The following is a 27,318-nucleotide window of genomic DNA, read 5'->3' on the forward strand; positions in this document are numbered from 1 at the left end:
CAGGATTATAAATATAGATCTTTTTCTCAGACATGTAATTTAGGGTGGGATTCATCCTACTGACTCAAACTATTAAGGTCTTAGCACCCAGTCCAAACCCATCAGTAAGAGCTTTCTGAAGACACCTACTCCTAAAGCCTGAGGTGTACTGCTCAGAAAGGTGCCTGGCTCTCACTGTTGGCTGCAGGGCACTTGACATGTGCAGTTTAAATGGGACACAAAGCTTCTAGAAAATAAAGGTAAGTGCACATTGTACACCTGGCTACCAGAACCTCTGCACCTGCAAAAGTCTGGCTGCTCCTGATGTGGATTTTGGAGCATCTCACACAGGGATGCTACAGCTTCCTCCCCACACTGGATGCTGGGAAGTTTGCATCTGGAGAATGTCCAGCATGGTGAGGTGGAACAGCTCAGAACTGACCAGGCTGGTGGAGGCCCAAGGTGATGAGTCCATGGGGCACCTCTGCACCCTGTGCTGTGCCTGGCTGGGGGCTGGTGGGGCCTGAGGGCCCTGGAGGGGTCTGAGCAGCAGCCCTGAGGCCCAGCAAAGGTGCAGATGCAGCTTTCAGGAATGCTGCAAGAGATCCAGAGAGGGACTTGAGACAAGGGCCTGGAGTGCCAGGACAAGGGTGAATGGCTTCTCATTGCCAGACGGCAGGGCTGGATGGGACATTGGGCAGGAATTGTTCCCTGGGAGGATGGGGAGCCCTGGCACAGGGTGCCCAGAGCAGCTGTGGCTGCCCCTGGATCCCTGGCAGTGTCCCAGGCCAGGCTGGACATTGGGGCTGGAGCAGCCTGGGACAGGGGGGGTGTCCCTGCCATGGCAGAGGTGGAATGAGATTCTCTGCATGTGGACACTGAATGACAATTTATGAGCTAGATGTGAACTGTTAACTGTTGAAGTTTATAAATGGTCCCATGAGCCCAGGCACTGATGTCCCTCCCTGTGCTCTCACAGTTCCATGTTCTGAGCAGGACCTGCCCTGACCCTGGGCTGGGCTGTGTGTAACCCCTGGAGATGGACTGAGCTGCACCTGCCTGCAGAAAGAACTGAAATTAATTCAGATTTTCTAGAAAGTTTCATTATCACATCAGACAAGATTAGGAATTCCTCAAGGAAATGTGTACAGTGAATTGGAAAGGGAGAGGCAGGAAACACATCCCCAGGGAGGCATTCACTCCTTAGAGGAGCATTTAGTGGAGGATACATGCTGTGATTGTCAAAAAACCCCAAACTTATTTGAGCCATATCTGTTGTTCAGAGCTGCTTTGGAAATCTGGTTTTACAGAGAAACCTGTGATTTTAATAGATTTAAACAATTACCATCAAAACATTTTGTGGAAGGCAATTTAAAAAAAATTCTAGAAAACTTGCAGACTAATTTTGAAGTGGCTAATATTTTAAATTAAAAGAGAACTTTGGGCTGGTTTTCACATCTGTTGCTTGGATTTTGCCACATACTACACCACTGAGTTATTATTTTTTTCAGTTTTAGTAAAACACAAGCTAAGGCACATTTTGATCCAAGGGAAGGATGGCAGCAGTGCTCTGCTGACAGTGCTTTCCAATTCCATTTATGCATCCTAAAAAGGTGTGAAAATATTATAAAAGCAAAATTCATCATTTTATAAATTCAGATATGTAAAAATAACTTGTGCTCTGGAAGACAACTGATGCACAGAAAAAAACCAATCTGTAGGATGGGGCAACTTAGCCATGGGCTTGTAGAACAAGCCATTGTGTTTTGAGTAAAGTATACACTCAGGTCATTCCTTCAATGAAAATTCATTTCAGTTTAGTGTTTATGGTCAGGCACATCCTCAAATTCCCAAGTACCATTGTGGAAATGTCATTCCCATTCAAGGAAGGTCCCTGGGTGGGTTTTCTGCCCATGTCTGGGACCTGCCCCAAAGCCAAAGGCTGCTTCAACTTTCCCTTTTGCTTAATAAACACAGACCCCATAAATGCCTTCCATATGGATTTTAGTTCACCAAAGTAGCTTTCCTTGAATATTTTTCTTCAGTAAAATAACACTTGTATAACAGCAAATTCCTTCACCCAGTTGCTCTCCAACTTTATTACAATATTATACACAGCAACCATAACCCAGGATCACCTGTATAACATAGCAGCTGAGATTTCTGTTTGTAAGGAAATAAGGATTTCCAAGTAAGAAATACAGGTTTGTGCTTGTGTGCTTTCTGTACACCAGATTTTTGTGCTGTAGGGTGTGTGCCTTGCCCACTTGCCTGTCCTTCTCCAGTTGCATGGAAACAACACAGATTTTCAGTGCTAGAACAGAGGCACCTCTTTTTCCTACAGGTGCCTGGGAAAATAGTTTAAAATACTTTGAAAGTGCAGTGTATCAGGCAGTAGAATTTAATTATGGAGCCACAGAATATCCTGAGCTCAAAGAGACCCTCAGGGATCATTGATCCCTGCCCAAAGCCCCCAACAGTCCCACCCTGAGCATCCCTGAGAGTGGTGTCCAAGTGCAACCTTGGGGCCAGGACCATTCCCTGGGGAGCCTGGGCACTTCTCCAGCTCCCTTGTTTTCAGCTTTTTTGAGGCTGAATAGACAGGTTTCAGTTTGCCAAGCAAGACACCTCAGTTTTCCTGATGTGGGACACATGGAACTTCACCTCCCTGCCATCCAGGTCTCCTGAAAACAGTTGGTACAGAATAAAATTCCTCCAGTGACTTTGTCCAGACTCTGCTACTTTGTCTTCTACAAATCTCTTGTTCCTCCCCCTGATGAGTTTGTAGATCTACAAAGTCCTGCTGACATTGTGGGGTTCCTTGGGTGCCACTGGCTCTCAGGGCTGGCACAGGAAGGCTGTTCCCACCTGAGCAGCAGGTGAACACTGGTGTCAGTGCTTCCCCAGCAGCAGGTTATTGAAAACACAGCTGGGATTGGGATGGTGCCATCCCAAGAGCATAGTCTGGGACTGGGCCATCCCATAAATCTTTGTTTGCTTTTCCACAATTTCCACCCTGTTAAAGGTGTTCAGGTGCCTCTCCCATGCCTGCAGTGCTGAAGATAGATTGTCCTGCTGCCTTTTGAATTTTCCTCATCAATAACAATGCCTTCCCTCTATACCAGACTAATTGAATTACCTTTTTTCCCCTTGTTTTCTCCTGTTGGAGGGGCACAGTGATGGCAGCCCAGTTTTGAGGCTGCTGGACTCAAAGATCTCCCTTACTGTATTTGTCACAAGGACAAGGCTATATGGACTCTGGCATGACACTGAACCTTACTAGCACCAAAATACCTCCTGCTGATTTCCAAAATCAAAGCATTTCTGCTAATGTGAATCTCACCAGACAGTAAGAGATGTTACCAGCACTTTGAAGGCCAGGTTAAGCAGGGCTTGGGGCAAGCTGGTCTAGTGGAACGTGTCCCTGCCCGTGGGAGATGAGCTTTAAGTTCCTTTCCAGTTCAACCATTCTGGGATTGATAAAGCACAGGACTTGCAGCTCCTGCAAGGGTGGGATTTTTTCAGTAATATTTTTTTTTCTTGCAGTGAGCTCAAGGATGTGCTGTTTCAGTGTGACTTGTAGTTTCCAGGCAGGGGATAAGGTGGTGTGGTCTGCAGCAGCCAGAGCCCAGTGATGGGAGTGACTGCCCAGAGGCTCATCTGCAGCCCCAGCACTCCCTCAAGGTCCTTTGTCATGGATGTTCCACCCTGCCTTTTGTTGCAGGATTAATTGTGTGCTGTAATATCTAGAGCTCATTAATGAGAGAATGAATGTAAAAGTGGGGCTGGTCTCGCCTGGGGCATCCAGTGAGGGATGTGGCTGCTCCCAGGTGCCTGTGGCTGACCAGGAAGGGCTCATACATCTCACCTGGTTTGATTACTGCCTTGGAGCAGCTGCATTGGAGGTGCCTGTCCAGCTGTGTCTGTGGGGTGTGACTTGCAGATGGATGGGATACTCAGATCCTTGTCCAGAGCTGGGGCTGCCTGGAGCCTCCCCAGAGCTCCCCAGCATCTCCCAGGGCATTTGGGTGGCTGAGCTCATTCCTGGCAAAGAGGAATAACCACAAATCTCTTCAGAACCAGTGATGCTGAACCAGCATGTGATGTATCAAGGTGATTGATCACAAATGATAAGGGAAGGAGAGAGGGATGTCTGGGGAAGCTGCAGAGACTGATTTGAAATGTGATTATTTGGGGTTTGTGAATGACATGACTGCTCCTTGAAGAGCAGTTGGGCTGTAATGTTTAAGAAGGCAATAATTTACCTCACCAAGGAGAAAGGGTAAAAAAGGCCAAAGTTAGCAGCAGTGTCTCAAGCTTATGTTGCCCAGGATTCTAATGTGGAACCTTTTGTAAATTAATAGAAGACAATTTTTGTGCAAAAGCTGGTTTATGATATTTAATAGTTTCTCCTTTTCATTTGGCAAAACTGGAATGAATATTTCTAAATTAGAAATTTTTTGACAACCTCTGACTTCACCTTGAAAGAATTCTACCCAGAAAATGTTTTCTTTATGTGCAATTGCTGAACAGTTCAGTGATCTGAGTGGGGGTCTGAGTTGTGTTATGATTCCTAATTCTGTGGCAGGAAATATCAAGAAGGAGAAGAGAGATGAGATGACATTTTGAGACACAAATTAATTCAGTGACATGAATTGTTGGTATAAAAGGCTTTTGTGTAGAAGGCTGCCCTGGGAAGCCTGGATTTTAAGGCTGTAATTGGAATTAGAGGTTGGGGACAGATCCTTAGCCAGGAAAATCAACACAGTTGCAACTGGGCCTGGTTAATTAGTTCTCTGTAATAAAACAGCTGTAGGAACAAGTGTACAGCTGCTCCTTCCTTCTTTGCAGCCAGTGGATCCCACTGTCCCTGAGAGACTGCAACAGCTCAGCCATCCTGTCTGTAACCTGACAGCTGGGAAATCCAGTTATGTCCAACTTGGATTTTGAGCTCTAGACACAAATTCACTTAATCTTAGTTTTTAGATGAGAACCCAGTAGTAAAATAAAAGCAATGATTAAAAAAAATAATCTCTATAATAAGGAAAACAAAAGCTTCTGGAGCACAGCCTGGGAAGGGAAGAGCTGCTGGGCAGAGGGTTCAGTGTCCCATCCCTACTGCATCCTCACCAAATCCAGTCTGCTAACACCTGCTCACCTCCCTAGCTTTCAAAAATAGGTGAGCTTGGAAAAATGGGAGTTATAAATCCTTCAAAGCCAGTTGTTTAAGACAGGGCAGTGAGCTCCCAGCTGTGTCCTTGGGCACAGGGAGGAGCTGGCTCTCTGCCACAGCAGCAGAGCCATGCTCTGGGTGCCTGCTGGGAGTGCCACAGTCCTCAAAGAGGAGAGAATTTTCCCACTTTTTGTGCCAAGTAAGGCCTTAATCTTGCAGAGCATCCACATGCGACACTTACAATGTCAGTGTTTAGCACCAAGATGCCATTCCTGGGAGCAGGAATGCTGATATCTACACCTGGCAGATGTTATAGTGAATTCCTGTCTGATCCAACAGGGTGTCTTCAGTCATTTCAATCCCGTTGACTTTGGGATGCAGCTGTGAGGTCTTGGCAGAAGGAAACTTGTCTTTGTTGCTCGCTGGATCTTGCTGCAAAGAGAAAAGAGCACAGTTTTAATTCCTGGAGTGAGCAGGTGCCTGGTGCTGTGCTGCCATGATCCCTGGCCTCCCACCATGCCATACATACTGGGGGTGGCTTTGGGGCAAAGTCCTTCTCGCAGACGTGTGCTATGATGCCAGCAGCCAGGGCATCACCCAGCACGTTGGTCATGGTCCGCAGTCGGTCCCTGCAGAGACAGTGCAGGGGTGCTCATGGCCAGAGTGATGGTGGCTTGCAACAGTCAGCCCCCACCCTGAATGTCCCCCCACTGCTTTGCCAAGTGCTGTGCTGGTTTTGCAGATGCAGATAGAAAATGGTCTCATTGTGAGCCCCGTGCTGGGGCAGCATCTGTCTCACCCTGCCTGTGTGAGCAGTGCAGGGACCTGCCAGTGCCACCTCCCCAGCTGGGACAGGCACTGGTGTGCTGAGTGGAGGGAGAGCTGCCTCAGCAGATCATAAAACTCCTTGAGATGCCTCTCGAGGAGAAATCCTGTAGATCCAGGCACTGCTCCTCTCTTGTCTACCCAGGCACCTCTGACATTAGGAGAAGGTGCCAGAGGTGCTGGGTACCCTGTGATGCTGCAAGGCTGGACTGGTGGAGTATTAATCTTCCTTGTGGGAGAAAGAAAAGGGGGAGGGAAAGAGAAAAGCAGCGATGATACTTGGCACTGTTCCCTCTTCTCCCTGGGGGAGTACAAACCAGCCACCCGTGCGTGGGCTCTGTAACTCAGCATCTGCTCTCTGTGGTTTCTCACCTAATGACTCGCTTCGTTTTTGTCTTACTTTAGAATGGCACATTTCACAAGCTGTGTGGTTATTTGTCTGTGACAAGTGTAATCCAGCATCAGTTTCTATCTGGAGAGAAATCTGGTTCACCTATCAAGATGAAGCTACATGACCATGACCTGAGCCCGGGCACCGCCCAGAGCAGTGCCTGGAGAGCACTTACAGAGCCCAGTCGACGGCGATGATGAGGGTGATGTCCTCGGTGGGCAGCCCCACGGAGGTGAGCACAATGACCATGGTGACCAGCCCGGACTGCGGGATGCCGGCGGCCCCGATGCTGGCTGCCGAGGCCGTGATGCTGCAACGACAAGATGGCTGTGCCATTCCAGCTGGCATGTCTGCATGGCAGAGTTACTCTCTATGGAAGGACTGATTGGACCTGACTCCCTCCACCTTCTTGTCCCCAGGGGCTATCACAAATTGCCCTGTGCATGGCAGGGGCTGGCAGTGGGTGCCCTGGCTCTGTGCTCCCCTCCGCCTTAAGGATAGCGACTTCCTCTTTAAAATTGCTAAATATTTGCCAATGTACTTCATTATTATTTAGTTACATGCTTTATTTCCCTGCTTATAAAATGAGAATATCTTGTTCCCACAAGGGAGTAAATGACACCTGCACAAATCCTCCTGTGCTTGGCCCTGCAGTGCTGGCCTGCTCTAGCCACATGTCTGTGCAGCTTTTCCCTACAGGCAAAGTCCTTGAGCTGCAGCACATTCTGGGATGTGGAGCCAGCCTAGCTTTCCCTGGCACACATCACAGGGACTGGGACATGCTGCACCCTCCCCTGCCCCTCAACTCCCCAGCAAAGATCACTCTGCGCATTAACAAGATCTCTGCAAATGGGAAAAGTGCAAGAGGTTATCCTAATACCTGTACACAGGAATAGAGAGAAATAATCTGTCTGCTGCAGAGAAACTTTTACCTTATGGTTATGATTTGCCCCAAGTCCAGCTCGTACTCGTTGACCTGGGCGATGAAGATGGCAGCGACGGCCTCGTAGAGCGCGGTGCCGTCCATGTTGATGGTGGCGCCGACCGGCAGCACGAAGCGCGCCACGCGCCTGTCGATGCCATTGTTCTCCAGGAGACACTTGAGCGTGATGGGCAGGGTGGCTGAGCTGCAGAGCAAGAAACAGGCAGTAATTGCTGTTTGTGTTGAGCTTTGTGAGTTGGAGTCAGTGTGATGGGACAGCAATACCAGCCCTCCTGAGGGTGGATGCCGTGGTGCTGCACAAATTGCTGTAGCAGTGAAAGTCTCTTCAGATCTTACCACCTGGGGAATAGACATCAGCAGCAAAGTGAGCTGCAGAATGAGAGAGAAAATGTCACAATGTTGTTTCAGTGGCTGAAGGCACCACTTTAACCACCTGTGTGCCATGGCTGCAACTCTGTTGAACATCCCTGGTGCCCATGTTAACCCTGCAGCACCTCCTGGAGAGTGGGACAGCACTGGCTGCATTGGGCTCCAGCCAGACCCCATCATCCTCACCTGTCTGCTCCATGAGGAGTACCTGCCTCAGCTTCTGCACTCCTGATCTCTCTCTCTTGTTTCTGTCTAGCATGAAGATGACAACTGTCCCACAGGAAATGGGATGAGGAATGGAGGAAGAAGAACAGATTGAAGAAAGGAAACCACAGAAGTCAGTTGGATTGCAACAGACTCTGGGAAATGGGAACTGCATCTGGGAAAGGTTCTGGATGTAGAGTGGTGACCCCAGCCCTGGGCACAGACATGGGAATGGGACAAGGAGTAGGATATTCTCTCTGTGATAGTTCTCCCTCCCTTAGCTGGCTGCAGAGCAGAGGGGGGAGAAGCCTGATGGAGACAGAGCTGGAGATCCAGGTTCAGGAGGAGACCAGGTCATTAAGAGTTGCAGAAGCAATGGTTGCTGCAGTGGGCACTAGGGAAGGGAGGCACAGTCCAAGTGGTTTAATTTATATTACGTGGAGAAGCAACAGAGAGCCCAGGAAAACCCTTTGCCTGGTCAAATGTGCTCCAGGAAAATGTTTGAATGTGTGTGTCTTCAGGAAAGGATGGTGGTTTATAGTGTGAACTTTCTTTCATTGTTATAAGGAATGTATTTCAATGAAAATAGAATACATAAATATAATCTAAAATTATTAAAATCTTTTCAAAGTAGGCAAGATTTTTCTGTGGATGAACTTGGCATACACTGTAGTTGATTTTAGATTGTCAATAAAATGTTCAGAAGAGCTTTTGATGTTTTCAATTAAACTCCAGGAGCATAATCCCATGCAGTTTATGGGATCAAGCACCTACTACAGTCCTAGTTTGAATTCATGGAAAGAAGACTGCAGCAATGGAATGAAGTGTGCACACAAAAACATTGCAGGTTTGCTCTGACAAAACACTGGGAGAGGATGAGTAGAAGAGCACCATGAGCTGCCCAGGTCTGCTGCCCAGGGCAGGGCTAAGCATCTGCTTCCTCCTAAAACCAGAAACATTCCAGATAGTGCTGGAGCACAGTTTTGCTTTGAGTTGCACCTGTCCTCCCAGAGTTCACCTGGCTGGACACAGCCACGTCTCCCTTGCTAAACCAGATCCCTGCTCTGCAGCATCTGCAGGTTCCAGCCACGTTTCCTTACCTGGAGGATGTAGCTAAGGCGATCAGCAAGGCTTGCAGTATCCCCTGAATGAAAGCAAAGGGGTTTTTCTTGGTGATGAGCACAAACAGCAGAGGTAAAAGGACGATTCCATGCAAGGCAAGCCCTGACACTACTGTAATGACATACAGTCCCAGCTTCTGTCCTGTAACTGATGGATCTTCCATCTCCAAGATCTTTCCAGCGATGAGAAATACAATGCCAAAGGGGAAGTACCTGCAAAGAATAAGCATAAAAAATTATGAGGATGCAGCAATCACTGCAGCACTGCAGGATAGACATGGCAGTGTTTGGTACTGTGTAGTACACTTGTACAAAAACAAATTCAGTGTTCACAACAGACATTTGCAGTGGGACCAGCATCACCATTAGCAGGAAAGAAAATCAATCAATCAATCAAAACCAGATTTACCAAACAGCCATCGAGACAATTTTCATGACAGCTTCGTTCAGACACTGGCACACGTTGACCAGAGGGGCTCCTCGCTCGCCCATCTTCCCCAGGAGAAGTCCTGCAAGCAAGCACAGCAGGTTATGGTACCTGGGAGCAGCACCTGGCAGGACAAGTGTCCTGAGGGTCTGGTGGCCAAAGAATGGGGTCACCAGGCAAAACCTGATTTAGTGCTGGTTGCCATGTGCTCTTCCAAGTCACAGCCACTCTCTGTTCCACACAAACACAATCATCTGGCCTTTTCTCACAAAGCCCCACCAGACCCAAATCCAGGATTTGGACTCCTCCTTGCACAGAAAACAGATAAATTTCACTGTTGCTCAATGCTGGGAGAGTCATTTCATTGGGGTAGATAAACTGTGGATTATCTGGATTGCTATATGGTAATACAAGAATAATGAACTCTTGAAATAAAAATAGAATGTTTTGAAGGATAAGGTGTGGTAGGGCTCTGTGTGGCTGAGGATGTGATGCTGTGCTGCATCACTGCCCTGCTGTGGAGTGACAGTGCTCAGCCCCCAGGCCTCACCTGCTCCCTGCCTGGGCTGGGCTGTTCAGGTTGGCTCAGGCTGTGCCGTGGTGGTGACAACACGTGGCTGTGTGTGTATGTCAGGGAGGATCTGAGTGAGTTGCTTAGATACAGGCATTAAGCCTTCTCTCCTAAGTCTGTTTTTTTTTCCTTTTGATGTTGCATTAACCTAATCCAGCCTAATTTTCTGTTGAAGGAACACAAGAGCAGAAATACAAGTTATGGTTTGAATGGTTAAAAGGGCTATGGTGCTGTCCTGTCTGCCAGTGTGAAACCCCATTGCTTTCACTGGCTGGGAGGTTTTCCAGGAACCCATCAAGCAAAGGAAAACAGAACCTTGGAGTAATTGCCCATCTTGTTTCCAGCTTGGTGCAAGTCCTTCTTCCTGTATTGGTTAAAATTAATTTTGAAGCACTGTGCAGGTGTGTGTCTTATCTTGGAAAAGAAAAATATAGAAGGGATCATGTCCTGCTTATCCCTCTTCAGTCTTCAGGGCTGAGGACTCCAAGAGGCCCTTGGCTGGTGGTTGGATCTCTTGCCTTGCTCAAAAGAGAGATGAAGTGGGTTCACACTTGCCAGAACTCCCAGAAATGAGACAAGGCTTGGCATGTTTAAATCTCAGCTCTGTGGATATTTGTCCAGCGTTTGGTGGCTACAACAGTTGCTTTGGAAGAAAGTAATTTCTTTTCAGGTCCAACAGAGGTGTTTTGGGAGACATGGTCCAACTAGACAGACAGATTCCTGCAAGGATCTTGAAAGCTCTGCCTTCTCATGGGTTTCAGAAGCAACAGAGAGTTCCCCAGTGACAGTGAAGAGCTGTCAGAGCTGGGGTGGCTGTGTGGGTCACCTCTCATAGCAAAGTCACTGGGTGCCCAGTGGGTGCTGCATGCACACCTTGGGCTCAGCCTCACAACCTGCTGAGTTTTGGTGTTGAACACAAATACACTTTGCTGAGAGCTCAACCAGCTTCCACCTGCCCCACCCCACACCCTGGAGGAGGTGATCCCTGTTTCCCAGAGCATAGGGCTGTGGTGCCCTGCCTGTCCCTCTCCTGTTTTCTGCCAGGCAAATCCAAATCAGCCTCTCCTCCTAAAGAAAGCATCCTGTGGGTGTATTAATGCCCTTTATCAACAGCCCATGCCTGGTGCAGGTGATGCTCTGCCAGTCTGTGGCTTTGTGGAGCTCTAATCCTGGGCAAAACATGGGAAGTGCAAGTGGTGGCTGGGGCTGGCCCAGGTGAGCTCCCAGTGCCTCCTGACTCGGGCTGATCCCACTCCCACGCTGGCGGGCTGTGAAGTGTCATCTTAGGAGAGAAAAGCAGCTTCTCCTTGCAGGGCTGGGGCTGGCACATGTCCTATGGGCAGGAGCTCAGCACCTTCCCTGGGTGCCCAGGGTGTGCAGAGGGTGTTGGCTGCTGGGGCAGGAGATTGCCAGAGTCACCTTCTGGCTGTAGGATCTGCCAGTGGCTCTGCCCAGTCTCGCTGGGGCAGCTCCTCTGAGGTCTCCCATTTAAACTGGCTGCTCTCTGTGGCTCTCACTGCTCTCCACTGCTGTGCTGCCTGCACTGCCTCCACACCTCAAATCCTCTTAATTGGCTTTTTGGTTGCTTATACACAAAGTTCAAGCTCCTTGCCCTTACCTCTTAATCTGCACATAATCCTGCCACCATGCTCATCTCACTCCCTCCTACTTTTTTTCCTTCCTGATCTCTCCCTCCTCCCTTTCCCCCTCAGCCTTACACCCAAGTCCTCTTACACATTGAGTCAGTTTCAAGTTCCTTCTTTTAATGACTTTCTCCCCTTTAAACCTCCTCTCTTGCACGTGTCTCTCCATAACCTCTGCTCCTTCTTCCTTTCCAGAATTGCTGCCCATTCCACACAGGACTGCAAGCTGTTCAATGCAGGATGCTGCCCTCCTTCCTTCAGAAAGTCCTGCTGGGAATCCTCATGTATTTGTAACAGCACCAAAGTGACCCTGCTGTCACATCCTGCCTGCTCAGGGGCTGAACACTCAGCATGAAGGCTTTGGGTCATTGTGGTGATTCGTGTCCCAGGCACCCTCTGCAATATTACACCTCATCTCAGACTTCATTAAAAGGACCCCCAGCTTATGTAATGGTTTGAAAACCCTCAGGACTCACACGTGGGCTGTGAAGGAAATGCAGGTTAAAGATTCTTTGCCTTGCTACAGCTTTAGTGAGCTCCACCACCAGTGGTGCTGACAGGGGCCTTGGCACGAGCTCTGTGCTGGGCCCAGTTCCCAGGGACTGGGGAATTAAAGCTAAAAGAACCTTGTCCCACATCTTCTGCTCTGTAAAGTGTGGTGACCACAGCAGTGGCCACCCTGGACCCCTGGAGGAGCAGGTACCTATGGTTGCAGAGAAGATGACAATCCCCAGGACATTCATCTCATTGCTGGTCCCAGCCAGGGTCCTGTAGGTCATTTCTGGTGATGGTGTCAGCTCAAGGAACACAGGCCGATGGATTTCAGGGTTTTTGTCATCAGGTGCAAAGTAAATAAAATTGACAGGTTTTCCTGGGATCTTTGGAAAACCAGGAGACTTCACCACTGGGACAAGAACAGTTCGATACTGGAAGAGAAGCAAAGCTGGGAGGTTAGTGTGCTGCTGGCACGAGCTCCATCCTGCTCTCAGCAGGGAGGCCAAGCCAGCCCTGGGCTGGGTGCTCCTGGAGGTTAAAGGTTTGGTTTCCAGGCAGTAAAAGGCTGCTGGAAACAAGGAGTCAGGCAAGGGGAGCTGTGGCTCTTGGCTGTGCTCAGCCAGGGCTGCAGGGCAGACTCGTGCTTTGTTGCCCGGGTCCCTGTGGGATGCCAGCACGGCACTGGGGCCCCTCTGCTCCCTCCATCCCTCCTGGGAGCTTCACCCATGCTTTCCCAATGCCATGAATTTGCTTGTTTTCCCTGTCCCTCCACCCCACCTGTCCACTCTGTCTGTACCCTTTGAACACTCTTCCTTCCCTCAAGCATCCCTTCTTCATGTCCCTTTCCCTGCCTGCTGCCTCCCTCCCCAGGGATGAAAAAGCTGCTGCCCAGGAGGGGGATCTGAGGGCAGAGATGTGTGCTGCTTCCTACAGAGCCTGCAGGCAGAGGGCAGGCACAGTCCCTGTGAGCCTGAGCCCCCAAAACCCTCCTGCCTTCGGGGCCCACCCTGGGTGAGTGTGGGGGAGGAAGGGGAAGGGGCTGCTGTCCTGGCTGTGGGTGAGCACAGCCCCCTGTGGAGCCGAGCTCCTCTCTGGCTGCAGAGGGCTCCAGTGAACTCACCTGCTGGAAGGAAGCTTCAACCAGGTTAGAAGGAAACATGTTTCTGAAAGAGACCAATGACACAGGGTTAAAGTGTGTTGTGGGAGCATAGGGAGCATCCTGGGAAGCACTTCTGGTGGGAACAATGTCTGGAAGGGGACATGAAAGCCAACAACAGCTTATGACAGCTGTGCAAGCTGAGAGTGAAAAAAGGTTGGAAGGTGAATGCAAAGCAGGACTGAGACCTGTAATTGGTATTGCTGGAAAGCCTGAGCCTGGGATGGACATCTGCCATCTGCAGCCCCCTGCTCAGATCCTGATTCATCCAATCTAGTACTCCCAGAAATGGAGATTCTCCCCCAGCCCCTGGGTATGTGCTGCAGCCCCTCCCAGGTAACTCCATCCACTGCCTTAACCCAGCCCTGGGCCAGCTCTGGGCTTGGCATGTCCCAGCTGGGGCTGCAGAGGAGAATGTGAGCCCTGCAGGGAACAGGAGTCTGTCTGATCTCTGCTGCAGTGCATTTGTGTGCTGACAGCTCTGGGAGAGCAGTGGCAGTGACTGAGTGGCCAGAGGGGTGTGGATGGGGGAAATGAACCCCACATTGCTGGGCTTGGAGGTACCAGCACCTGGCCAGTGGTTCTCCTGTTTCCCTTGAGATCTCAGGGTCTTCTGGGAACTCAGAACCTTCTGGGAAGATTTTGTTATCACAACCTTTTCTCCTGCTGAGATCCTGTGACACACCTGATTAAATCCAGCAGCGCATCGGCAGAGCTGAGCACCACTTTCCCCACAGAGTAGTTGTCCTTCTGGGCAGCTGCCCCAGGATGGATGCTGACCACGAGGATGATCCCCATGGTCACTGCCATGAAGGTTGTCCAGAGGTAGTAGGTGATGGTGATCACCCCCATCTTCCCGCAGGCTCTGGAGTCCATGGTGGCCAGCCCAGACATGAGGCTGCAGCACAGAACACAGTGGTCACTGTCTGCTCCCCAGACTGCAAGATGCACCTGATGCCCAAAATCTCCCAGGTGGGAGAGGTTTCCATAGGTTTTTAAACCACAGCTTAAGGGCATCATTGAGCTCTTGCACGTTCCTGTGCCAGCGCCCACAGGATCTCACATCCAGGATGAGACTGAGACAGCCCAAGTTGAGTTGTGAAGAGCAGGAGACACCTCCAAGCCCCTTCTCAAGGTCTGGCTGTGTTTTCTGTTTTTTATAAGGGTTTAAGTTTATATTCTTAGTGTATTTTTACGTTGAATAACTGATGCTGCTCCTTTTCTGCGAGATACTGTTCTCTTATTTCTCCATTGCCTCGTGCCACTGCTGTGTGTCACTGTGAGGAGCAAAGGAAGGTACCAGCAAGGTTCATAAAATCCTGGGGATGGACCCCATGCACCCAGGAGAGACCTGAAGGTTCAGATTTCACGCACATGTAAGCTTTCCTAGGAAGTAACCCATAAGCTACTTCTCAGCAAAACTGGGCTAAAAATAGAGAGGGCATTACAGGCTGCCCCAGCAGGGAGGGCAGTGCTGGTGGTGGGGACAACTTGGGTGCAGGACTGGGTTTGCTGAGGTCACTCACTTGGGAGAAACTGCTGATGTTCTCAAGGAAGGAAAGGCCCCAGAGAGAGACCCTGACAAATGTGAGGATGGGGAAATCCCTAATCATGTGATGTTAAACAAGGGCAAGTGTCAGACCCTGCCCTGGGGTGGGGCAGCCCTGGATGCAGGGACAGGCTGGCAATGAGAGGCTGGAGAGCAGCGCCCTGGGAAGGGACCTGGGGGTCCTGGTGGGTGCCAGGCTGGATCTGAGTCACCACTGGCAGCCCAAAGGGCCACCGTGTCCTGGGGCACCAGGCCAGGGAGGGATTGTCCCACCCTGCTCTGCACTGGGGCAGCCCCACCTCCAGTGCTGGGGCACCTCGGGCACCACAAGGTCAGAAGGAGCCAAAGCTGTTGGAGAGTGTCCAAAGGAGGGACAGGGAGCTGGGGAAGGGCTGAGGAGCAGCTGAGGGCACTGGGCTGGTTCAGCTGGAGCAGAGGAGACTGAGGGGAGACTCCTCGGGGGCTGCAGCTCCTGCCCAGGGGAGGCAGAGGGGCAGGGGCTGAGCTCTGCTCTGGGACAGGAACAGGAGCCCAGCAAGGGCTGGAGCTGTGTCAGGCCTTGGCATGGAGCTCAGGGAAAGGTTCTTCCCCCCGAGGGTGCTGGCACTGCCCAGGCTCCCCAGGGAATGGTCCCAAGGCTGCCAGAGCTGCAGGAGCGTTTGGACACTCTCAGGGATGCTCAGGGGGGGTTGTTGGGAGGCTGGGCAGGGATAGGGGCTGCACTGATGATCCCTGTGAGTCCCTTCTGACCCAGGATATTCCAGGATTCTATGAAATGCGCGTGTTTGGGGGCTGTAGTGTGCCCCACATCCATACAGACCCACACTAAGCCCCTGCAGAACCCAGCCAAGCCCTGACCTGAGGCAGGACATAACAGAAGGGCTGCAAGGGTCAGTGCCAACCCTGGGGACATGCAGGGTGGCTGAGGTGGTGGTCAGGCTGTGGATCCCATTCAGCAGCTACACATGCAGGAGGAAAATGGCCTTGGAAACTCAAGAGAGCCACAAATCAACACTAACATAGGTGGTGCTTTCTAGCTTGGGGCTGGGGGCTCTGCAGAGCCCCATCCCCAGAGCACACCCAGCCCCCTCTGGGATGGGGCGTAGAGGGAAGACAGAACTTCATCATCATTCTGTAACTACAGAAAAATCCCTGGTTCAATCCAATATGAAAGAAAACTCCCAGGAGGCCTCTGCAGACCTTGCACTCACAGACAGGAGGGTGATCAGAGGAGAGCACTCAGCAACTGAGCTGCAGAGAGGGCTGAGAGTGAAGGGAAACCCTCAGGCACCTCAGGGACAGATGTGAGCTACAGACCTCTCTACAAGGGCTGGTACTGAACAGGTCAAGTGTGGCCAGGATAGAGACCACACTGCTCTCAAAAATGGACCAGAGGCAAATAGGACAACAACCCAACTCTGACAAACAATAGAGAAATGACACATCCTTGAGGGAACAAGCACTTGATCATTTGTGTGTGTCTAATGAGCACATGCCAACATATTGTTTGCAATATGTTTATCCATATAAGGTTTTCAAGATCTTGCTTAGACCCCAGGAGGACTGCTGGCCCTGTTTCTTATTTCTAGGTCTGCATGGGCCAATAAAATGGGGATTTGCAAACAGACACAGCACTGGAGAATGCTTATGTTTTTTACCTGAACTTTCTCAAATGCCTCTAAAGGAATCTGCTTTGAGGTTACACAGCCCATCACAACTGCCCACAGAAGGTCCTGGCATCCCCAGCTGCCCAAAAGAAGTTGAAAACCCCAGCCAGTGCAAGTGTCTGACCTGGGTGCAAGTGCCTATGAAAATCCAGGTGAGGATTTGCTCCCAGACTATTGCTGGGAAATCATGGGGTTTGATGGGCATCAAGCCAGGGGATGCTGCTTGACTGCAGCTGCTTGGAGCCAGGGTTATTCTCACCCCATGCAGTTTTGGGGTTATCTCCTCAACAGGGGTCATAGAGTGATCTTTTCAACATGATGGAAAGATGGTGCTTTAGAGCAGATGATATCTTACCTGGAGGTGATCAAGGGCAGGATCAGCATCTTCAGCATCCTCATGAGGAGCTCTCCAGGAAAGGAAAAATATTGTTTCTCCTGCACATAGAGCAGAGCGTGTGTCAGGTAAATGACTATGGGTTAAGGGCTCAAACATGATCAATCTGCCTTTTTCCCAGCCAGACCCAGCCCTGAGCTTGCAGCTGCTTTTTGAGGGACTCTGTGATGCCATTTCTCTGCTGTCCCTTACTGGAAGTTGGCTTAGGGATAGGGAATATTGGCCACATCGCAAACCTGGCTGTAAACTGTTGCATTTGAGTTATAAGAGAGTGGCAAAAAAGGATAATGCAACATAGTTCTTCATGTAATGGAGAAGCAAAAGAAAGATCTATTTAAAGAAACACTACACTTATATATAGGGTAGTTTGTGCAATACAAAATAGAAAAAACTCATTAGTCCAAGAAGGCAACACCTCTTTGAAAACATGCTTTCTGCAAAACATCACATCTCCAGCAGGTGTTTAATCGTTATAATGTCTTGTCCTTAAGCAGCCTGAGAAATGCTGCTTTCTTGGTTCCCAGTAGTATCCTAATGACAGTAAATAAGGGAGGGGCACATGGGGTTGGTCCTCTCCCAAAAACATTCTGGTTCTGTGGCCTTCTAGGGAATGGTGCACATTGCCCCACCACTGGCTCCTCACAAAAGTCATTGCACCCATTATCAGGGAGCAGAGGCTTGGCTGCATCTGCTTTGGGGCAAAAGTGCCCCAAAGCTGTTGGCAGCAACCAAAAGTGGGAATATCTCATGGCTGCAGATGAAAAAGATGAGCTCAGGGAGAGCCCATGTGTCTGGCCCATCCACAGGATAATCTTGGTGCCATGGCATCTCTCCACCCCCTTCACTGTCACATGGACATGAGGAAGGGCTGAAGAGACATCCCCCAAAGTCTGGATCCCACAGCCATGACCAAGGGGAGAGTGAGGGGTCTGTGGGACCAACAGCCTGGCTAGCACCCCTCCTTCCCTCCCTCCTCTTCTCTACCCACCATCCATCCATCCATCCATCCATCTTCATCCAACCATCATCCATCCATCCATTATCCATCCATCCCCATCCCTCCATCCATCCATCCATCCATCCATCCATCCATCCATCCATCCATCCATCCATCCATCCATCCATCATCCATCCATCCATCCATCATCCATCCATCCATCCATCCATCCATCCATCCATCCATCCATCATCCATCCATCCATCCATCCATCAATCATCCATCCATCATCCATCCATCCATCCATCCATCCATCCATCCATCCATCATCCATCCATCCCCATCCCTCCATCCATCCATCCATCCATCCATCCATCCATCCATCCATCCATCCATCCATCATCCATCCCTCCATCCATCCCCATCCCTCCATCCATCCATCCATCCATCCATCCATCCATCCATCCATCCATCCATCCATCCATCCATCCATCCCCATCCCTCCATCCATCCATCCATCCATCCATCCATCCATCCATCCATCCATCCATCCCTCCCTCATCCATCCATCCGTCCATCCATCCATCCATCCATCCATCCATCCATCCATCCATCCATCCATCCATCCATCCATCTTCCCTCCCTCCCTCCCTGATTCCCCTATTTCACTGTGGAGGCATCATGGAGGGATCTGAGTTGGCCCCAAGGTGAGAAGGCACTTTTGGTTACCCCCAAGTAGGCACCACCTATGCTGGGTCTTTGAGGGGTGCCAAGGCAGCTGTTCAATGCATTGTCCCCTGTGCTGTCCCTGCATTGTCCCAGTGTCTGGCCTGGACATGGCTGATGTCCCCAGGGAGCTCAGGCAGAGTGGAGCTGTGACAGGCCCAGCTGGGTGCAGGGGTTAATGAACAGCATCTCTTTCCAGTGGCTCTCTCAGTTTTGTGACCCTTTCCCATGGCAGGGAGGAAAGCAGGATCAGCCACCTCTCCAGCTCTCCTCCAGGTTTTGTGAGAGAAGTCTCCAGTGGGGACAGTCTCTAGTGGCTGCCAGGCCCAGAGCAGAGCTGTGGGTTAGGGCAGGAGCAGAGGATGGATAAAGCTGATGCATGGTGGGAGGAGGGGCTGGAGCCCAGGGTGGCTGCTGGGCTCTCACGGGTGTGTGCACTGGGATGCTGGCAGATTACACCCAGCTGCAATTAAGTAATGAGATCATCCCTGCTGTGTTGATGCTGAAGGGCTAATTGAAATGACAAGACTTTGCTAAATCCTAGTGGGCAACAGGGATGTTCCTGCATGAGCTGAGCTCTCCTGGAGCAGCATTCCCCCTCCAGGCTCAGCAGCCTGGCTGAGCTCAGGGCTGAGCCGTGGCCCTGCTGCCCCAGGCACAGCAGCTCAGCTGGGAGCTGCTCCCTCCTGGGGAGCACTGAGCCAGCCTGCCTTTCTCCTGCCTCCTCTCCCATGCATTTCTCTCCAAGGCTCCTCAAAAGAAGGTGGCTCCTCAAAGGAAGGTGGCTCCTCAAAGCCCTCCAGGCTCCCCACCAGCCCTCTGTTTAGTTGTTGGGTCCTCTCCAGAGCATGGAAATGTGCTTTGTTTGCACACAGCTGGAGAGAGTGATGGGAGAACCCCTTCCCTCAAACCCCGTCCCACAAACTCCATCTCCTGGACTCCATCTCTCAGATCCCAGCATTGCTGGTGGTGTTGGGGGAGCCTGTTTACTGAGCATCTAGCCCCTGAGTAAACATTCCCCCTTTTCCCATCCTCATCCCTCCTCAAGACTCCTGTAGCCCCTTGGGATCCAACCCAGAGCTCCCCACTCTCCATGGAGGGAGGCAGGATTTGTGCTATAGCTTGGGCATTTGTTGGCACATTCATGATCAAAAGAAAAAAAGAAAAAGAAAAAGAAAAAGAAAAAGAAAAAGAAAAAGAAAAATAAGGAGATAAAAGCCATTGGCTTGAGGTAATTTTCTTGGGCTGGAGCCTTTGCTTTCAGGGCTGTGCCCATCTGGGACCCTTACTGGCACCAGGGCTTGTCCCACTCCACCCCCTCACTCCATCACCATCCCAGCCAGGCTTACCAGGTCTGTCAGCTCCAGTGTCCGCAGCAGGAACCCCAGGAGGCATCCAGTGACCACTGAGAGCATGGAGAGAGTCAAGAGGCCATTTTTGTACCAGAAAGCCACTACCCACTTCCAGAGGCGCAGGAGGGCCGTGCACAGGGAGTGCAGCACAACTCTTCTGAGCCACTCCCACATGGTGGTCCTCAGAGCCCCAGATGATGCCCCTGGGAGCAGCTCCCAGCCCCACTCATGGCCACGGGCCCCTTGGCAGAGAGGGACCCTTGCTCTGAGCCAGGAGCTGAGTGTGCTCTGGCTAATCCCCAGAACCAAAGGCTTCAGGGATATTTGGGAGCCTTTCCCATAATGGAAAGTGACGTCTTCAAGTGGTTAATCTGGGCTTGGCATCCTGCTGTGAGGTGCTGAACCCTTCCAGTTTAACCCTCCAGCCCCTGGGGTGGGGGCCAGTGTGCAGGCTGAGAGGGACTCAGCCCCAGACCTTCCTGCTGCTCCTGATAAAGGATTTGGGTCCTGCACTAGATTTGTGCTCCCCACGGGCTGTGAGTGCACCCCAATCCTGCCCCCACGTGTGAGGCTTCATGAAGGCTGGGTCTGCAAAGGGAAACTTTCCCAGTGAATGAGAGAATTTCCCATTGCATCTGCAGAGCCCATCCCTAGGCACCAACAGATGATGCTGAATATTCCCACAGAAATATCTGCCCCAAAAGATCTGACCTCCTGCCAGCTCTCCAGGGAAGCTGCCCCAAGGCCATGGGGTGCTGCTGGAGCACCTGGTCCATAATTCATATTTTAGAGAATTTCTCTGTCCAGTTTGCTGTCACATTGCAGCCAGCCTACAGCTGTGGGCCTGAACTCAACCAGCTTAGAAGGAAACAGGTCCCTAAGATTCTTTGATAGAATGGATTTGAACACATACAAAGGATCCCAGCCAAGTCATTGAACCCTAAGTGCAGATGTACCATTGGCCAGGAAAATGGGCACTCTGAACTCCCAACCAACAAACTGCCACAAGCTGGGGAATTCAAACCCTCTATTTAAGGAAGGTTCAGAACAATAAAAAAAGCTTTTGTCACATGAATCTCAGGAGGGTCGTGTCTCTGCCTCCAACCATGACCCCATTTAACACTGTAGTTTTTGCCTCTGGCTCAGGCCAGGAGTGTCACTGGGGCCAGGGTGTGGTGCAGAATGAAAGGGCAGGTGGGTCCTAGGCTTCAGATGCTCTGGGAATGGGAAAATAGTGAAACCTTCATGGGCCTGATTTTACCCTTCTCTCCCCACCCCCACCCCCATCACCACCACCAAAAAAAAAAAAAAAAAAAAAAAAGGCATGAAACCCTCTTGAACCATAGAATATTTTACACAGACAAAACAGAGCTACAGTGAATGTGTGACTTGAGGATCTGGGGCCCCCTGCCCTGTGGGACAGGATCTGTGCAGCCCCCGTGCTCAGCAGCCACTGCTCTGGGTTTGCAGTCTGTCTCAGAGGAAGCAGAGCTCCTCCATGAAAGGAGCCTGGTGCCTGGTACTGTTCATGTTCCAGCCCTTGGGAAGGTCTCTGTGGTGCTGTCTCGTGCCTTTGGCCTCAGCCTGCCAGAATTAGATAAAGTGTGTGCTTGTAAGCAAAGCTGAAATACAGTTGTCTCTATTCAGCTCCATCTTCAGAGCCAACTGCCAGCCAGGATGGAGTTTGTGTGTCAGGAGAGAGCAACTGCTTGGGAAAGGGAAGTCTGAGTGGTGTGGGGGATCACCTCAAAGGACATTGAAGGGGTCAGGGGCTGGCAGCAAGTGGAGGGAGCAAGCTGAGGACAGGGTGCAGGGAAGTCCAAGTAATTTGGAACAGAGGAACATGAAGACTTTCAGGGAACTGTAAGTAAATAAAGAATACCTCAGGGAGAGGAAGAGGAATGGCATAGATGGAAAGAAGAGATGGAAGGCAGCAAAACAGCAAAGGGTCAGGAGGAGGGGAATCCTGGTGCTGGTGTGGTGGTCACTGTGGCCAGTGAAGGGGTATGGCAGCAGTTCTGTGCACCTACCATTAATCTCAACATCATCATAGATGTCACTGTCCCTGCAAGGACAAAGAGTGTTGTGAGCAGCATGGTGTCTCCCATGTCCCACCACCTCCCAACCTCGAGGCAAGGGCCAGCTCCTGCTGCTGTATCTGTCTCATCTCCTCCTGACCTGTCTGTGGACTCTGGTGTCCACCCTGATTCCCCCTGCCAGCGTGCTGTGCTCTCCCTGCTTGGCTGGGACCATCTGGGCTGGGGTTAAGATGGCCCCTCTCAGGATGGTGGTCTCATCCCAGGCTGACAAGAGCTGCAGACCTGGCCATGCAGAGGGGCTGCACCCTCGGACTGTGCCAGCAGCAGCCTCTGAGCAGTGCCTGGGCAGGTCCCACACAAAGCACCACAGCCTGGGGAGTGCTTCCAGTGCTCCAGTAACAGAATCTCTCCTGATATGGCAGATTCCACCCCAGGGGAACCAGCTGGTGTTAGGCTTATGGGTACAGCCTGAGCTAGGTAGTTTTGTCAGCCAGGACTAGTTTGGTACTGGCCACTCATGGAGCAGTTGTTGCAGCTCATGGAGTGGAAATGGAGGGGCTGGGAAAGGATACTCACAGAGGCAGCATCACAGCCCGGGGCACGTAGCCATCTGCAACACAGTGAAGAAAAACATGTCAGGTGGTGCTGGGAACCAGAGCATGTGCAAGAATCACCCCAATACCCGTCCCTGCACAGGGCTTAGCAACTCCTGTTCCCAGAAAGAGCTGGGACAAGGAGGAATCCAGCTCTGGGCAGTGTCAGGAAGGAGCCTGATCTGCCAGGCTGAATGGCAGCTGGAAGGGAAGATCCTGATCCCTTCCTCTCTGCCTGAGGGATCTGCATCCCGTTCCACCTGGAGGCTTTGAGGACTGCAAAAGCTTTCAGCAAAGGGAAATGACAAGCCCAGCTCACAGCAGCAATGCTGCTGCTGAGTGGAAGGAAGAGCAGAACATTTGTGTAGAGGAAAAAAGGTGTGAACCTCCTCAGGGTAGCAGGGTACCTGTCAGATCTGTCTAACAGGTGGAGGAGATCGGTCAGGAGGAATTCACGGGGTGTTTGCATGAAGAAGCCTCTTCCCAAAACTGTGCTGTGCTTCCTGCTGTGGGCAAACCTCATCCCCCTCCAGACTTACACCTCCTCTGGCTGTTCCGGCAGAGGATTTGCTCCTGATTTGTGAACTGAATGACATCAAGGATTTCTCCCCGTCTCAGTGGCAGGCTCTTCGCTCCGCCCCTCTTCTCTGCTGCTGCGGGATCGACCATCATCCGAGTGAGGACACTGATGCTGCCTTCGAACTGAAACACAAACAGCAGTGCCCATGGGGACTGGAGTCGGGCAGGTCTGACTGCTCTCCCTCCTTGACGAAAAGCAGATTCCTCTCTGGCCAAATGGTCTGTGGGACTGGGGGAATGAGGCAGGTGTGACCTCGGGGAAGAAGGTAGGGTGTGATCTAAGTGTCACTGGTCCCTGTGAGCACAGCTCCTTTCTGCCATTGCACTGCACCTTCCCCGGAGGGGACAAGGAGCTCAGAGGGAAAGTGATCACTCGCTGCTTACCTTGAATTTCCTTTGAAACTCCCTGTCCATCTTCTCCTCCTTCTTGCACGCCCTGAGTGTCATGGTGTTCATCTTCTGGGAGACCTGGGATTCTCTGCAGTCACTGAAAGCCATGGGAAGGTTCATGACCTCATGCTCTACTCCCTCCCATCCCCTTCTCCCTGCTGGCTGCTCCCCATGGCATTTCCCTGCACCAGCTCTGGGGCTCTGGGGGCTCTCAAGGCCAGATGTACAGCCTGCAGCTTGTGCTCTTCACCACAGACCTTCCTATTGCAAGCCCAGCAGAGACCATTAAAGCAGCAGCTTTGTCAGAGCAGCAGGGAAACCTGGCCATTTGGGATCCTTAGAGAAAAAAAACCCCATTACCTCTGTGTAGGTGCCAGCAAGGTAACCCTGTCAGAGGCTCGGCCAGCATTTCCACCTGTAAAACCAAACCCCAGGAGAGGTGTTGCAGTGAGGCTGCCAGGAGGTGTAACACACCTGCCAAAATAGAATACAAAGAGCAGCAAGAGCTTCCTCCTCCTGGGACCAAATCCTAAATTTGCCCCCAAGTGTGGGGGGATCAGGGTTTCCAGAGCCCATTTACAAGAGGAACCCACTGCCCTCCTGTGTGGGGGAGCAGCAGGCTTAGCACAGGTCCTGCTGCTGCCCGTGGCTCACTGGGGCCTCCCAGAACTGCAGGTCTCACCCCAAACACCATCCAAGCCCCTCCTGTGCTCACCTCCTCTGGGGCAGGGGTACACTGGCAGCTGGGACACAGAAGGCAGCAGAAGGCCTGGGCTTCTCCTGGCCAGCCCCACAGGCTCAACATCATCATATATCTCATCTTCACCCCTGTGGAGAGGCACTGCACCGTTAGGAAGTGCTGCTGCAATGACAGCTGGGGCTGAGGGCAGAGCCAGGGCTGCCAGGATGGGGAACAAGCAGGAGGGCTGGCCATGGGCTGCCCTGGCTCTGGGGCAGAGCTGGGCAGCAGCTCCATGCCCTGTGCCAGCAGCTCCTCACACAGCAGGATGTGGAGGGGCAGGGGGTGCAATGGCCACAGTGGGGTAACACAGCCCCAGGGCATGGCTGTGCTTCACACTGTGGGAGCTGCTGCACACCCTGGGCTCCAGCAGCAGGCAGGAAAACCCAAATATGTTCTGGCTGTCATGACTTGTGCCCTTCCCACTGGCTTGGCACAGCCTGGAAGCCCCCTGGAATAGCAGTGCTGCCCCAGTCCTTACCCTGTGCCACCTGGAGCACCCTGCAGTGGGAGCCGTGCAGGCACTGCTGCAGCACAGCCTGGCTGGAGGTGAACTGTGACAAACAGCAGAAACAGGAGGGACCAGATTAGTTCATATTTTCTCCTCAGCTCTATCAGCCACCCTGGGTGAGAGCTACTCTGGGCTGGATTTAGTGCAGGGGGAGGTGGGGAGATAAAACTGATTACACAGTTTGCTAGAGCAGAGACAGAGCAATCCACAGCCCACCTAGGGATTTCCTGCCAGCATACTGGGGCACAGCACATCAGGGTCCTCACTGAGAACCCTGAATATGTATTTTCCCATTTGTATATTTCCAATGTTACTTTCTTCCTGGACAAATAATGGAAGAAGAGGGGAAGAGGCCAAAACAGGCATAATGAATGTGGAAAACCCTTAAATTTCAGATATGTACCAGAGTCAAGTCCTGGATATCTCAACATGCTTAGGAGCATCATCAGCCAGAACATACTGCTGCTCTCTTTGCCATTGCCAGCATGACCACATCTCTCCTAACATGCTGTTATTTCTATCACAAGCCTTGTCTCCAGCCTGGTCAACCAGACCAACCAAAAATGGGCACAAAGACCTGAGTACAACATCCTTTGCTGGTTTATGGTGCCAAGTAATACGCAATCAGATACTCAGTCTTAACTATCATAAGATTGCCCTAAAAATTAACAAAAATAATCAAATTCCAGATGTTGCAGTTTGCCTCAGGACCCATGAGACAAACAAATGCTGGTAGCCAGTCATGTGAGAATCTCCCAGCACAACAGCATGGCCAGCTCTGATAACACCTTTCAATTATAACACAGACCAGCTAGATTTTTTAGTTTTCTTAAGGAAAGGAAGGAAAGTCTACTCTCATGGTTAGAGAAATTGAGCAAGAAATGGTATTTGAAAGAGCTTTCATCACCTGGAGTGTGGATTAGCAGAACAGCAACTTGAGAAACCACTACATCTGGAAGGCCACTGTGCAGTGTGGCAGGGCAATGTCTGACTGGTGCCTCACCTACTGCTCATGCCCATCACCCCCAGGCCTGCCCCAGCACCTCTGGGAAGAGTCTGGCCCCACTTTCTCCTGTTAGGTAGCTGTGGACAGTGAGATCTCCCCTTCCCTCTCCTGCCAGCTGAATAAGCCTGGGTCTCCATGTGCTCCAGTCCCCAACCATCTCGGGCTCACTCCAGTTTGGCAATATCCCTCTTGTTACTTACTCCATTCTTACTTCCTACAAACACTCCAGAGATGGAAACTTGTGCCCAGCCAGGGACAGGGCACTTTATTCCTTCACCTGCCCTCCTTCTCTCTCATTCTCATCCTCATGCTATTGCCTAGAACAGCCCCTTTGGTCATAAAAGACCCCACCTCTCCATTAGCCCTCCCAGTATTTCCATCTCCCAAGAGCTGCAGGCTCTAACTGGGGAGATTTTCCTTCCTGCATGAGCAGTAGCCTTCCCTTTCATGGCTTTCATGCCTGGCCATACCCAGCTGAGCACGCCTTGCTGGTTGTGTGGCAGGACAGATGGCTGTCCCAGGACGTGCAGCTGCTCTGAACTTTGCCAAATCCACGTCAGCAGGGCGCCGAGGCTTGCCTGGCTTCACTCCCAGTGCCCTGATGTGTGGCAGAGGCTTCCTCTGGGGCACAGCTGGGTGCTCTGTCCTTTGGGGGCTTCCCACAATGAGCAGGGGGGGGTCTGCAACAGCTGCAGCCCCCTTGGCTTTGGCAGGCAGCCGTGTCTGCTGGGCTGGCTTCCTGTAGGGAGGGTCAGAGCTGGCTTCCACCTTCTTGTTCAACACATTTCCTCCTGGCTTTGCAGGCACTGGGTGGAAGGGGGCATCTTGAACTGTCCCCTTCTTCCGACACGCTGTTTGTGCCCGAGTGTGGCAGGCAGATTGAGGTGAGTGCTGTCCCAGGCTCTGAGCTGTACTGTGAGAGGGAGAAGCCCTGCTGCAGTCCACCCTCCTGCTCCAGGGGGGCTCCTGAGGAGCATCACCCTTGAAGGCCATGGCAGGGCTCTGTCCTGGCTCTGGTCCATGAGAGGCTGCAGGGTGACTCTCTGGCTTGCCACCCACCGCGGGAGGTTTGTTCCTGTTCTGTTGGAACTTTGCCCGAAGGTGTTTCACTACAGCATCTCTCCCCTCCACATGCATCTGCAACCATAAAGAAAAACAGTTTCAGCTAAAACACCATGGAGTAAAATAAATCAAAACTCCCCCCAGAGAATGTGGTATTCCTTCAACACAGTCTCACAGTAAGTCTTCTCCACAGAACGAGGTTTTTGCTCAAAAATGTGCCTGAGAAAACAACATGGGGTTGCACCAAACTGGGACCGGGTTACCCCACCACAGGAGCATCCAGGACACCTTTCATGGAGTCTTTTGGCCTGATCCACCCTCTGTCCACTACCAGGGACCATCAAATCAGAGAGGTTGGCTGGTAGTAGCAAAGCTCCTGAGATCCAGAGATTTCCCATGTCTCAGATGGGAGCAACCTGCATTGCCCTGGTCCTTCTTCCCATGATGAGTTGGTGGAGGAGACCACACAGGGCCATA

At 51.4% G+C, this 27,318-nt stretch overlaps 2 protein-coding genes across 2 annotated transcripts; both read right to left on the bottom strand.

Annotated features, from left to right (window-relative positions):
* Nucleotides 1–3,768: 3,768 nt before the first annotated feature.
* On the bottom strand, nucleotides 3,769–20,222 carry LOC306813356 (excitatory amino acid transporter 5-like). The gene is made up of 11 exons (XM_079328715.1): nucleotides 19,920–20,222; nucleotides 16,869–16,948; nucleotides 13,983–14,195; nucleotides 13,262–13,304; nucleotides 12,350–12,572; nucleotides 9,415–9,514; nucleotides 8,985–9,218; nucleotides 7,301–7,495; nucleotides 6,544–6,678; nucleotides 5,682–5,781; nucleotides 3,769–5,584 (listed from the first exon to the last, which is right to left on the bottom strand). Exons 1-11 carry the CDS (start codon nucleotides 20,094–20,096, stop codon nucleotides 5,447–5,449), a joined length of 1,638 nt encoding a protein of 545 aa, XP_079184841.1. The 5' UTR covers nucleotides 20,097–20,222; the 3' UTR covers nucleotides 3,769–5,446.
* Nucleotides 20,223–21,387: 1,165 nt separating this feature from the next.
* PRAM1 (PML-RARA regulated adaptor molecule 1) lies at nucleotides 21,388–26,917 on the bottom strand. Its single transcript, XM_079328705.1, has 8 exons — nucleotides 26,250–26,917; nucleotides 24,744–24,816; nucleotides 24,239–24,351; nucleotides 23,884–23,938; nucleotides 23,518–23,611; nucleotides 23,094–23,256; nucleotides 22,538–22,571; nucleotides 21,388–21,987 (listed from the first exon to the last, which is right to left on the bottom strand). Exons 1-8 carry the CDS (start codon nucleotides 26,914–26,916, stop codon nucleotides 21,669–21,671), a joined length of 1,518 nt encoding a protein of 505 aa, XP_079184831.1. The 5' UTR covers nucleotide 26,917; the 3' UTR covers nucleotides 21,388–21,668.
* Between the last annotated feature and the right edge of the window lie 401 nt (nucleotides 26,918–27,318).

The sequence above is a fragment of the Erithacus rubecula genome (assembly GCF_903797595.1).
Source record: "Erithacus rubecula genome assembly, chromosome: 28".
Lineage (NCBI taxonomy): Eukaryota > Metazoa > Chordata > Aves > Passeriformes > Muscicapidae > Erithacus > Erithacus rubecula.

Bases quoted from the DNA above. Each gene is read 5' to 3' on its own strand.
- LOC306813356 (XM_079328715.1), bottom strand. From the start codon at position 20,096: ATGTGGGAGTGGCTCAGAAGAGTTGTGCTGCACTCCCTGTGCACGGCC. The intron at 6,679-7,300 runs GTAAAAGTTTCT...TTGTCGTTGCAG, and splicing joins GGGCAAATCATAACCATAAG to CATCACGGCCTCGGCAGCCA. The intron at 5,782-6,543 runs GTAAGTGCTCTC...CTGTCTCTGCAG, and splicing joins ATCGCCGTCGACTGGGCTCT to GGACCGACTGCGGACCATGA.
- PRAM1 (XM_079328705.1), bottom strand. From the start codon at position 26,916: ATGCATGTGGAGGGGAGAGATGCTGTAGTGAAACACCTTCGGGCAAAG. The intron at 23,939-24,238 runs GTGAGCACAGGA...TTGGTTTTACAG, and splicing joins GTACCCCTGCCCCAGAGGAG to GTGGAAATGCTGGCCGAGCC. The intron at 21,988-22,537 runs GTGAGTATCCTT...TTGTCCTTGCAG, and splicing joins CGGGCTGTGATGCTGCCTCT to GGACAGTGACATCTATGATG.